We start from the raw sequence: 13,997 nt of genomic DNA on the forward strand, positions 1-13,997 counted from the left end.
CATGCTGCGTTGCTTATTTTCGGATGTAATTGGGGTGGTTGAGGGGTAAGCGGATCATGCTGGTTGGTGATACATCTGCTCAGACAGAACTCCTACCCCCAGCACGGGTGGTGCCCACCTCGGCCGGCGCCTCTGGCGAGTGCAATCCTGGCCAAGGAGGTAGATATGCCCCTGCTCTGACCATTTGAATGTTGCTCATAGATACCACAAAGGTAGTGTCCCTGCAGAGATCAGTCCCCACAGTTGTTTTACCAATCTAAAAAAACACAATACACATTATGAAATTCAATTGTATTTTTTTTCCCTTTTTATAAAGACATACAACGGGTGAATACAGCAGGTGTCACTGAAATGTATCCGATAAACCTTTATACTGTACATACAATATTTCACATTCTGCACAAAAATTTACATTAGCGGAAGAAAAATAAGCAGGCGAGATGATGTCTGTAAAGTGCAGTGACAAGTACTTACAAATCACGGGCAAATATTAACATACTGTAGGCCCATGGCAACAGGTTTTATTTTAGTACAAATGTTTACACAATATTATTTAAGACAAGTATTTTACAAATTATGTACAAATAACTTAAAATATATTAAAGAAGCCCCATCTGTGCAAATTCCAATTTTCCACCATTGATTAAAGAGGCCTGCAACAGAGAAATGATGTGCTGCAACAGAGAAATGATGCACGGCAACAGAGAAATGATGCGCGGCAACAGAGAAATGATGCGCGGCAACAGAGAAATGATGCGCGGCAACAGAGAAATGATGCGCGGCAACAGATTTTTACTTTCCCAAGTTCCCTTTTATATTTTAGATACTTCATACTATAATGGTGCTTACAATAATACCAATTACAAACAATGCACCAGGGGAAAAAACCCGAAAGGCAATAGTAAGAACAAGTGTACACACACACACACACTTTGTGTGTATGTGCAGTTGAAACAAGATAGAAGGAATAGTTGCCTAATAATGTAGTATAAATAAAAACGTTGAGTACAATAAAGTGTAGATGTGTTCCTACAGATACCAATAACTATTTCATGCTTATGTGCATGATAACTTACATAGGAGAATAGACCACATAGTATAAAATTTATGATATTTTAATGACATATAAAAATGCATTTACATCAAAAAGAAAATAAAGAACAGCAGCATTTACTTAACGCTCCAAAAATCTGAGCCTTCATATGCAGAGATAGAAGAGCTTCTACTTTTTAGGAGTTGAGAATATAGCTGCATAAATCGACTACGCGTTCCCCTCCCGGGCCACCGATATAGTGTATACACACTGTTCAACATTGCTGGCCGTGCCGTGCATGCAGTTTTGGATGATAATCCAAATTAAAGCTGCATGCACAGGCAACACAGATGTGTGGGACTGCACATCGTTCATAGTTTACAGCAGTGGTTCTCAAACTGTGTGCCGTGGCACCCTGGGGTGCCGCGAGGCTGTTGCAGGAGTGCCTCAGGTTGGTGGTTCAGGACCAAATAAAATTATTTATGGCCAAAGTGATGGGCAAAACCAGTGCTATTGGCTGCCAATCATAACACATGTGGACAAACAGAAGCACAACTGTACACCCCCACATAACCTAAGGATGACAAGTAGGCACAATTTACATAATTTTATATTTTTCTAAATATATCAATCATTGGGTTCCATGAAAATGCCATGAAAAAAAAAATGCTGATACTCTAGGGCGCCATGATTCAAGAAAGTTTGGGAACCACTGGTCTACAGCATACACACTGGACTATATTGTAAACAGTATCGCTCAGGAGGGTAAAAATTAGCATTATTGTTTACAACATGGGTCTTCAACCTGTGGTCCTCCAGCTGCACATCCCAGCATGCCATTCATCAGTTTTAGCATGCCTTAATAGAAAACGGTGACAGGGCATTCTGGGATGTGTAGTTCCACAGCAGCTGGAGGGCCGAAGTGTGAAAACCCATGGTTTACAACATCGCCTAAGTCTCTATTTTTTTTTTTAAAGTGCATTTTCATACATGTCATATTAAATCATCCTACACTATACAGTCTCCTCTATTTTAGTTATTTGAAGGCAGTGAATTGTCACAGATGGCGTGTTAAAGATATCTGGAGAATCGTCCTTAAATCGATAAGAGCGATATATGAGTTTACTGTTTGTTATGAGTACACCTGCACATTATTGAGCACCATGTTTTATTGAACTTTTCATACATACTACACTATTAGGTGCCAATTTATTTTATCTGGTGCCAGATGGAATTCACATGCTATTAGCAGGCATTTTAAGATTGGCTGCCACCTGATATAACATAAGGAGTGTTCATTAATTGTCATTGTAGTTGTTGATGTAACTTTATGCAGTTGCATTAGTATGATCACTATATAGCCAAGTGCCCATTCCATCTATCTGCTGGTTGTATAGTAGGTATGCCTATAAAAAGGAGAGGGAAGAATCCCATAAACGCTAACTTACAAAAATAAATAAACCAGCTCTTCACGTGACCATTCCATGAACATCTGCAAGTACACACTGAGGTAGTTGCATGGTTTAGGACAGTGGTTCTCAATCAAATATTCTTGAGCTCTGTTACCAACTTTTCTTATATGAGTAAATAAAATCTTGATTTTTTTTTTTTATTCACAATTATTGTAGGAGAACAGTGTGATCAGCATATATACACTAAACAGTATGTCCCTTGCTAATACCCTATGACCACACTTCAGTTAGATACAATGGGGGGAATTCAACTGTGACCGATAAATCTATGCAAGAAGAAAACGGGCTTTCCCGCATTTTTTTGCCTGATGTTGGGCAATTCAATAAAAGGTTTTTTCTCTCCCGAAAAAATCCAGTTTTCATGCAAAAACACATAGGTCCTGGAATTTCTTGATCCTATGGTGTTTTCGCGATCACAAAAAAATTGCACTTACCGTATCGGGGATTTTGTTTGGGACCTCAGTGAGGATCAGTTGGCTCAATTGGGAGATCAATTAGCCGCTGTAAATTATCGCAGTTAATTGAATTACCGCAATACATTGTTAACTGTAAAAATACTCAATACAACAATTTTTAGTGCAGTAAAACTTGAGTTTAACACAATTTTTTTTACTGCATGAAAAATTTCCCATTTTCAGGTGAAAACACATATGATCCAGGATAAGTGTTCTCATGATCGTGGCGCAAAACAGCACTGGGGATTTTCTTTCGCCTGTCTGCAGGCAAATGGAAAAATAAAATCCCTTATACTGCCGGCTATCGGGGACAATTGAATAACCCCCCAAAGTACTTGATTGAGTTTTGAGCTCAGTTCTGGTGCCCATTCGGCAGACTATACTGAAAACATATCTGTGGAATCATTATTATCATGGACACTAGTGAGGACATCTCTATAACCTTGGTACAGCTGGCAGTACCGCAACCTTTTTTTGAAAAAATATATTATATTAATTATATTTTTATTTAGAATTGAACTAAATCACATTTATTCTATGAGTTTTTCCCCTATGTAACAGTTAATTTTTTCTATACAATTCTACATTTTAGAACATGGTGTGTTTTGCATAAGTCACCAAATTTTTAGATTTTTTTTCATGCAAGTTCATCCATTTATACTTGCACATATATAAAGTAAAAGTTTGACATCAATGCCTGAACTATCCAGAGAGAGTCCAGCCTTGCCTACTAGGAAGTTCCCATAAATCAATTCAGTGGTTGGTCTTCCTAGTAGACCAGCACGCATTCTGCTTGAGTGGTTGGTCTTCCTAGTAGACCAGCATGCATTCTGCTTGTTAGCTGATGGTGGGGGTGTATTTTAGATGTGTACATGACTGCTTTCTAATCAGTTTCTTTATTTAATGCTGCACTCCCTGAACACCTCCAAAGAATCAATGCAATCAGTAGTACGAGGAATAAAGTGGCGGTCCTTTCTTGCGGATTACTGTAAGCAGCCTTAAATTCATCGAGTCCAGAGCCACCCCACATGCTGCATGTGTGTGCACTACTAGTGGGGGTAACTGACTTGTACATATCTGTATCGACCAATTAGGGGCAGTAGTGTTATAAAAGTGACACAGTACTGTGCTGGCCCCATCCGCTGCCTTTACATATGCATGCTAGTCCAATAACTAACACATTACAGAGGATTAGATTGTAATTATTCATGCACTAAACTAAAGCAAACGTTAGTATTCTGCCAAACAAGAAACAAAACCTAAATAAAACAAAATGCACTGATGATTTGCATGTAGCAGACTCTGCTAATACACCATAAACAAAGAGTAGATACAGTAAGTATGAAAGTAATGGGCCCTACACATTGGCCGATCCGCCGCCGAGCTGCCAAACGGCAGATATGGCCGACGGGCGACCCGGCGGCAGTGACGGGGGGAGTGAAGTTACTTCACTCTCCCCGTCACATGGCTCCATAGAACTGCAGGCAAATATGGACGAGATCGTCCATATTGGCCTGCATGCACAGCCGACGGGCACCAGCGATGAACGAGCGTGGGGCCGCGCATCGTTCATCGCTGGTGCCTCCACACTGCACGACATGAACGTTCTCTCGTTCATTAATGAACGAAATCGTTTATATCGTGCAGTGATGTCTGCCAGTGTGTAGGGCCTATAAGAGTTCTTAATTAAAATGAAGAAACAGATCTTAGCAGATTTGTAGTACTGTATGTAATAAAATGTGTCAGACGTATAGTGCTGTTTCTTTGTGTTTAGGTATAAACCTGGGAAAACAAGTAAATTGGTCTATAAATAGCAGACAATGGGAGGTAGCCAATTAGCCTCGGTGCATTTTTTGGCCTATAAACATGGCCGGATATCACAATTTATGACCGATGGTCATTATTGCGGTATCCAATTATAGGCCGTTTTTAACGGCTGAAAATAGACCCACAATTGCACGAAAACACATGGGATCGGGTATTAGTTCCCGATCCCATGTGTTGTCATGGCTTCGGTGGCCTCTTATTGGGGATTATGCTTCGAGTGCCTGAGGCACCTGATAAGTGCCGGTATCGGGGATAAGGACACCAGCATCTGGGCTAATAGAATAGCCCTTGGTTAACCTATTAGCAATGGTAAGCTGCTGCTAATAGGATATCATCCTATATTCATTATGGTGCACAAAATACCCATGTCCCTGAAAGTTGAGCCGGGGGGTGGGGGGGGGGGGAGGGGTGCATAAGACTTTCCCCCACACAATGCAGTAACTGTGACCCAGATCAGTAGGTAACCAAACTGTTCAGTTGGAGTAATGGTCAGATACATTTACTAATAATGTTATATAGACTTTCACTGTACTTTGGATATACTTCTTTGAACCTAACTGAAAAGCATAAGATTTATTAGGGATCTCATTTTATTGAAAATGAAAACCGGGCACCTCACTGATGTAAACATTGCAACATTGCTTCTGTGGGTGTATCAAATGTACAAGTTAGTGGCACATATTACGTTTTGTTGCAATTGTATCTGACTGGAACAAGTGTCCCAGCTAAAATGTTGAAATTAGGAAAATCAGTGTTTTCCTTGAGAAACAGAGAAGTAGGGAAGACCTACAATAAATATGCATTAAACAATGCTATTGAAACGACTATGACCAATAATGTTATCATATACCTTATAAAATTAAGGTGCTGAGAGAAGACGACTGTAGTACGATCAGCTTCAGATGTCCCGCTTACATAGTGAAACATACAGGAATATACTTAAGAAATGTGATTTCTACACAAATACATAGTTGTTACCCTTTCTGCTCCTATGGTTAGAAAGTAACCTATAAAAAAAAACTAGGCCATAAAAACTGGTGCATGTAACATGACAATAGCAGGCAATTTACATGGTTATGGAGAAAAGAAATCCCATTTGTGCAGATTTACATTTGTAATGAAGCCCAGTTGAGGGGACGTATATGAGTGCTTTGTCAGTCAACACCCTTGTGGTCCGCAACGCAACACTGAACCTGCAAGGGTAAGACATCTATAACATGTGGGTTACAGTGCTGTCAAATAAAAAAAAAATCAACTGGGAATCTAATCATCCTGTCTCTATACAAATCTAAAATGCTGTACATGCATTGTTTCTCTTTCCATTGTTAACGATAACCAGCTTAGGTTCTACCAGCAAAAGTGATGACAGCAGGGCTAGGCACACACCTCTATTGTTTTAGCCATTGGAACTTTTGCCAGTGCAAGATAATAAAAGTCACTCCAGATGCAGGTATTTGTAGTAGCCGGTGGAAAAATATTTTTGTATCAAACTCTCATGACGTGTAAAAGATAACAACAAATTACTTTTACAAATAGACAACAGGCATAAATTCCACAAATTGGGCTGTGACTACAGTAAGAAATAAAAAAAAAAAAGGTGTAAAAGGAAAAGTAGTCTTTACAGATTCAGATTTGCACCTGGAAATAAGGAAGTAAGGAAAGCTGTACAAAGACACCTCTTCCAAGGTAATGCAGGACAAAATAGTGGCACCATTACTACGAGATACTTTATGTCCTGCAGCAGTGATACTGTGATCCACAGTAGGGGTGAAATGTTGACCGTGTAAACACTGGTGTTGGAGCTGTAAACTGAACTTCCAATACAGTAAAGTGCGGAGTTTGTAGATGGGTCTCTGTGGCACAAGACACTGAACAAGTTCTCTCCTTGGCTCCTTTCGTCATTAGCTTGGTTTCTGAGCATACAATCAATCAGGGCAAGGAGACAGGTATAAAGGCACTTGGTGCCTAACATTTTGTGAACAGGAAATCATCTATTCCCCCAGAGCATTGTTTTTTCCATTTTCATTCTGTTCCTGTCCCTGGGCCTGAAGTCTGGGCTCAGCTATCCAGGACATCCCTGTTCTGTGCACACTGAGCCGACGTTCAGCCCTTGATGTCAGAGAAGCTGGTGCTGCTTGCATTGCAGCTTTCGCTGCAGCTCGATGAGGTGCTTAAAGTGCTGGAAGCAGTCCCTGATTCTAAATGTTGACAACAAAAAACAAAGAGGTTATCACCACATGTTCAAGCAACTCAATCCACAGCGAATAAACAAGACTACTGAAGAGCCTACCAGAGCTGCTTAGTGAATGCACTGATTTGGAAGCCCCAGTAAGCGTCATCAGGTTGCTAGCAGGCACTAATCCTTCTTTGTTGGTGCTCAGATTCTTCACAAACCTGCAGCAAATTTATTCACGGATAAACAGGGGAATGCTTATACCTGTTAGTTTTAGCGATACGTGACTCAGACTAAAATAAGTCATAGACCTTAGAACAGCGAAAACAGCCAGGAAATTCCCACTTAGTATGTATTGAATGAAGATTTGGTTGAACAGGAGATATGGGCAAGTCCGTCAGGAGTGACATTTACTGCTCACCCCTTGTTTGCTTTAACATATATTATGGGTAGGGATTAGTACCAACAGCTGCACATCTTCCAGCTCCTAGAACTGGGGGGTCTAGAGAAGGCAGTAAACAGAAACTGAAGAAAGATGCAGCGTGGGAATGTCCCAAGATAATTGGAACCATCAACTTTGCCAAACCATATTTAGGTAACCCTCAGCACAATTTTGTATGTGGTTATCTGTTTGGACAGCAACAGATGGGAAGCCCATGGGTACCATAAACTGAAATAAACTATTTAAGACCTATACCATTATTTTGTTTAAGTATACAAAGTATATACCTTCACCTTTCAGAACTCTATTAATATACACGCTGCGGGCTTGATGGCTTGCTGCGCTTGCCACAGGTTCTATTCTCCCTCTATGGGTGTCGGGATTCAGACTAGCAGTATTTTAACCACTCCCTATATATATATATATATATATCAAATGCACAGATCTGAGGGCATTAGATTAATGGTATTGTTCACGTACTTAATTGCAGTGGTATACAATAAAAGTCTCAAATACATTCAAGTAAAATGTATTAAAAAAATACAACACATCGAGAGCATCGATAAGGATTCACAAAGCTGTGTCTTCGGATTTATCCAGTTTTACATTCAGTTTCTTTGTTCGTATAGATTCACTGAGTGACACAGATGCAGAAAGATAGATTGACCCAATGCGTTTCGTCCATTAATGGGACTTCTTCAGGGGTACAGAAATCGGATGCTCAGACAATGAGGTGGGAATAACTTGATAAACTGTCTACACCTCTAATTGTACCAGTTGAAGTAGGTATATACAACCAATATTATACGTGAACAATACCATTAATCTAGCGCCCTCAGATCTGCGCATTTGATGTTGTTTTTGAACCTTGACTAACAGGAGGTTCTTCTAAAGGTGCTGCTTTGGACTCACATCTAGCTCTATTGGGTACCCAATTGTTTTTATATATATATATATATATATATATATTGATTTAACTCTGCTGAGTCTGTGTCTTATTTGCAGCACTTATGGGTGGTCATTCCGAGTTGTTCGCTCGTTGACGATTTTCGCTATGCTGCGATTTGTTGCTAAATGCGCATGCGCATGGTACGCAGAGCACATGCGCTAAGTTATTTTACACAAAACTTAGTAAATTTGCTGGTGTTCGTGCAGCGCTTTTCAGTCGCACTGCTGATCGGTGAATGATTGACAGGAAAGGGGCATTTCTGGGTGGTAACTGAGCGTTTTCCGGGAGTGTACTAAAAAACGCAGGCGTGTCAGGGAAAAACACGGGAGTGTCTAGAGAAATGGGGGGGGGGGCTGGCCGAAGGCGGGGCGTGTTTGTGACGTCAAACCAGGAACTAAACGGACCGAGCTGATCGCAATCTAGGAGTAGTTCTGCTACTCTTTCGTTCGCTATTCTGCTAAACTAAGATACACTCTCAGAGGGCGGCGGCCTAGCGTTTGCAATGCTGCTAAAAGCAGCTAGTGAGCGAACAACTCGGAATGACCACCCTGGTATTTATTGTACAGTTGCAGGGGTGCTCTTCTCAACTCACATCCAGGTTCCAGCATCCAGTATGTTGGGCAAATAAGTTGTTAAAGGAGAGGCACTCAACAGTTTTCTTTAAATGAATAAACATAAACCTTTACTAAATTAAGATCAATGTATCGATCCCTTCAGGGGCCTTAATCATAATCACACATGATACTGTGGCAATTGTGTGATTATGACTAAGGCCCCTGAAGAGTCCAAAACGTTGACCTTATGGCTGTGCACTTAAAGGAGTAAAGGTTTTTGTTTAGTCATATAAAGCCTCTCCTAAATCATCATATGAATGAAATGGACATTACTTTCAGAATATAAGAAAATGTCACTTAGCTGTGCTCTTCTGATTCTTATTCCCGGTGGGTTCCACCATTCCCTTATCAGTGTGAGCAAAATGGGATCGGTATGGGATCTCGGCTGTCACTATACCGACAGCAGCATCCCGGATGCCAGAATGCCAGCAGTGGGGCAAGTGCATCGAGGCCCCTAGCAGGGATAATGGCTCGCCACAGGTTCTATTCTCCCTCTATGGGTGTTGTGGACATCCACAGAGGGAGAATCACCTACATCGCTGGTATTCTGGTGTCAGGATTGAACCCGTCGGGATAAACGCATACCACCTATACAATACTAGCTGTTCCACCCCCTCCTAAGTCTTTTGCAGGAAATAGGGTACTTTGCAGGGATCGGTAATGGTATCCCGACGTACGGGATGCCGGCTGTCCCTGTACTAACAGCGGCACCACAGCCGCCAGAATGCCGGCAGCTGGACGATTGCATCGAGGCCCCCCAAAAGTTCCTTTACATTTGACAGAATGATATTGAAGATGCTTAATTCTGTGGCTGCAGACACTGAAGAGGTATAATTGTACTTTCTTGGAACTTTAAGCACCATTAGTGAATGTATATAAACATAGCAATTCTAGATCAGACTTTCTAGGGGCAGCAGACTATAGTCAGAAAAGAAAACTACAAAGACAATTACTAACTTTTAAACTTCTTACAATTTCTCAATAAAGACAAAATAGTGAGAAATGATAAAAATCTTACCACATTTTATCATCTTCTTCACGTATCAGCTGAACTATATCTCCGCTTTTCACCAGAAGGTCCTCTGACCCAGTCCTCTCACAATCAGCAACAACAGTATATTTACCAGGACTCTGAGAGAGCGCAAAAGAGATTCAATGTAACAAAGTAAAAAGCAAAGAATTAAAAAATCTAGTCTTAGGGCTCGTGAGCACTGAGAAGAATGTAACAATTTACATCAGGTGCAGGCAGCATAGATGGGCCGGCAAATGTATTGGGCATTAACTCCTCCAGACTAGACTCCTTCACTTTAGTGAGCGCATCCATGTCGCCGACTCAGTTCCAATCCGCAGATAATAAAGCCAGTTAGACTGGCTGACACATTACAGTGCTAATAGCCAGCCAATCAAAAGCTCTGCCTACAATGATCAGAGAGCCGGAGTCAGAGATGTACGCTAATGCAGTCGCAGCTGCGATCCTGTACATAGCAGAAGTGTGAGAATATGCCAATGCTGTGGCCGCCTGGGAATGTAGTGAGACGCCCACTGGCAGCATCCAGATCCCAGCACCTGTGTACACACACGCAGTGGTGACCGCGTATCATTTGATGATCGACCGTCTGGGTAACCCTATGGTCATGCAGAATGGTCATGGGAACTGAGCCGCTGGTGCCATGTTTTCTGCCCTAAGGGATTACAGATGTAGGCTGAGACACGCCCTGAAAACGGTCACGATACGCCTGTGCTTTGCTGCCACTCCCCATAGCCACCCAGAAATGGTCCCTGACTGTGTAACACTTTTCAAAGTAATGTTCCCTGCGCAGCAGCATCATCATTAAGGCATTATGGCACATGCGCAGTCAGCTGATAATCGCTCCACTCCATAACTATCGGCATTGCGCACATCTCTGATCAGGCTCAGAGGCACCGTTATATCACTTCCCGTAACCATTTTATATATTCTAAAGGTAAAATGGTAATTGGCAATATTACAATAAATACAGTGAGTTTGAACCATTAAGAGTTTACCAGCTTCTTATGGATGGTTTCCCCTCCTTCTTCCTCTGCATCTGAAGAATTCATTGTCTCTTCCTCACTGGACCACCCGTCGTTTTCCTCTGAGGCATCTAGTGACTGGGATGTTCTGTTCCAGCCTACACATGTATGAGAGCAAACTGCGATTACGTACAGGCTAAACTATCAGATGCTAACTTATAATGTACCTTCTTTTTCCTGACGGGCCCTTGTTTACATCATATCTACATAACAGGGCGTGCTACCTTTTCTTTTATATGACATACATTTTAGCACTGTCTACATGCTGTCAACATATCGTGCCACACCCATTGTTAGTTATAACATAAGTAATAAAATATGGGCACAATAGGCTGTAAGACTAACATTACCGCTGATGTGGCGCGTCAGCAGGTGGTAGAACCGTACTAATACACAACACGTCTTGCTCAGGGAAGCGGCAAAGGTGACAGTAAGCATCACTCCAAAGTTGTTCACAACGAATGCCTCTTAACCTCACAAATATTATCTGTCTTATGCACAAATCCACACTCCAGGAAAGTTAGTCGGAAAACAACATGCAATTAATAATATTATATATATTCTGTTCAGAACTGCAAGTCAATCAAGCAATGTACAGAATAGAATTGGAGTACTCCAGTCTTTGTGGATTGGAGATTAGTACATTGTGCAGGTTTGTGCAAGTAGATTCATCAACACAATATGTGCTCTCAAAAGTATTCCAGGCGCATGCCAGATGAGAGAGTAGTCATAAACACTGCAAACTCCACACTGTTCTTCTCCTAATACCTCGTCGACGAACATTTACTGATGTCAGATGGGATGTACTATGCCATTTGCACTTCGTCAGTGTAAGAACTGAAGCTGTATCTGTGAAAAAGCTTGTGATAAGTTGTAGAAACCTACAACATTGTATAATGTGCACTGCAGATTGTTACACATCATTAATATCTCCGTAAACACAAACACCTGCACATGCGCAAACTCTTCTATTATAAAGCCAAACTATGTACAAAAAGTATGCACATATGTAAATATTTCCTTCTGCGGCCCCAAACTTGTGCCTGGCACATTACAATCCGACAAACAATAAAGAACCTCAGGACTTAAGTCCCTGTCCTCAAGAACGTATGCCAATTCACACATGAAAATCAACAAGTAGTAGGTTTTTGGGTTGCTAAAAATAATGTAACTCATAGAAACTATTTACTAAATAAACATCAGTCTGTCTAATCTCATATGAATATCACTAAAATTTCTATGTACTCTCGTTAAGTAACTGGAAGAATGGAACACAAACAGTTAAAGTAAATAATATTTAGTTAACGCATTAATGCTTCCTTTAACAATCATTTCCCGCTTTCCTCTGCCCATTGTCAATGTCTGTGCAAAACACTTACTAGGACAAAGGACAAAATACGTTTATATGCTTTAGCAAGAAAATAAGCTGTTCTCTTTACCAGGCCATTACGGGCGAAGTGTTTTGAAAAACAACAAAGCAAGACCTTGTTCACTCAGAAAACCTGACCTCACAAATTTTACTAGAAAGACATATTTTAATGCAGTATTGTTCAGGCACATACATTGTTATCAAATGGACAAGATAACAGGTCGATCCACAGAATGAGGGGACGGCTCTTTACCGGGATCTGCTAATACGTTGGAAGTAAACTGCACACACAAACCCATTGGCACCCATTGGCAAACGCATTTTCCAAAATGTCTAGTGATAACTGATTAAAAATCCTCATCGATCATCAGTGGACCATCAACACCCAATGCATTTCATTGCAATTTCAGTGAAACACATCGGATTGGTGATGGTTTACTGATGCATGAACACTCATTGTAACCAGACTAGTAGCTGGGAATTTCCACTCTGAAGTGATTTCAGAGAGAAAGCTGGTGATTTCCATTATCCCAAGAGCAATTCAGTACATACAGATATAACCATGTCCATCTTGCTGCAATGCAGCATGCTGCATAGTGTGCCAGGCTGCGACCATTCGCAACTGACAATCGCTCCACTAATTCCGCATCGCAGCAAAGATGAACATGGCTATACCTGTATGTTATACGTTTCATTATGCTAATTACATAAAGAATAGGAGGCAAACTCCACAGCTTTTGGGGAATGAGCACTAACAGAGAAGGAGTTACTCCACAAAGATGTCAGATAAGTTATAAAGAATTATTCTAAAGTTTGCAGAATACTAAGGATTGGATTTCCATTACAATTTTATCAAACTACACTATTAGCACCTTCTTCTGTTGTGTTATGTGTGTGTGTGTGTGTGTGTGTGTGTGTATGTATATATATATATATATATATATATATATATATATATATATATATAGACACACACACACACACACACACACACACACACACACGACGGCATATTTTACAAGTACAACTACTTCTGGATGACCTTATGTATTAAGAATACTATTGGTAGATTATAATACTGTATATATCACCAACACATTTATAGCGCCCTCTAAATCTGTTTTTATATTGGATGTTACGTGTTTGGACTCAAACTAACAAAGGGTCTTTTTAGAGGTGCAGCTGTCATTTCTGAATAGCGCAAAATAAGGCCATTCTTGGTGTGTGTGTACATATATATATATATATATATATATATACACACATATACACACACACACACAAAACAAAGGAGAACGGTACTTGCAGGAGTCAATCAATCTTAAAAAATTATTTTCAATCTGGTCTGGTATATAATTCCCAAAAAAGCGGCACTTGAAGAGTTTTAAAGGCATTAAATGTTTTAAATGTATTAATTATCAATATTTCAGAGCAGTTGTTCCGTCGTCAGGACCATACAAGTACCTGACGGCGGAGTGGCTGCTCCGAAACATGGATATTTAATACAAGATTTGTTTGTTGCATTTAAAATGTGTCAAGTGCCTCTCTTTTTGGAGCTCTGTGCATATACTGTGCTGGCACTGGAGCATGCTGTCTTCGATGAAAGGGGTG

At 40.6% G+C, this 13,997-nt stretch overlaps 1 protein-coding gene across 16 annotated transcripts in view; it reads right to left on the reverse strand.

Moving 5' to 3' along the window:
- Positions 1-276: 276 nt before the first annotated feature.
- Positions 277-13,997, reverse strand: part of MCF2L (MCF.2 cell line derived transforming sequence like) — a 648,156-nt gene continuing 634,435 nt past the window's right edge. For 9 of the 16 annotated variants that reach the window (XM_063953143.1, XM_063953132.1, XM_063953130.1 and 6 more), the window contains 5 exons: positions 11,786-11,866; positions 10,991-11,115; positions 9,984-10,096; positions 7,078-7,181; positions 277-6,985 (listed from right to left, as the gene is read on the reverse strand). In XM_063953143.1, coding sequence (XP_063809213.1) covers positions 6,891-6,985; positions 7,078-7,181; positions 9,984-10,096; positions 10,991-11,115; positions 11,786-11,866 — 518 coding nt within the window. In that variant the 3' untranslated portion in view covers positions 277-6,890. The remainder of the gene's footprint in view (positions 6,986-7,077; positions 7,182-9,983; positions 10,097-10,990; positions 11,116-11,785; positions 11,867-13,997) is intronic. The other 7 variants (XM_063953141.1, XM_063953145.1, XM_063953144.1 and 4 more) reach the window with 2 other exon arrangements.

The sequence above is a fragment of the Pseudophryne corroboree genome, chromosome 2 (assembly GCF_028390025.1).
Source record: "Pseudophryne corroboree isolate aPseCor3 chromosome 2, aPseCor3.hap2, whole genome shotgun sequence".
Classification (NCBI taxonomy): Eukaryota; Metazoa; Chordata; class Amphibia; order Anura; family Myobatrachidae; genus Pseudophryne; species Pseudophryne corroboree.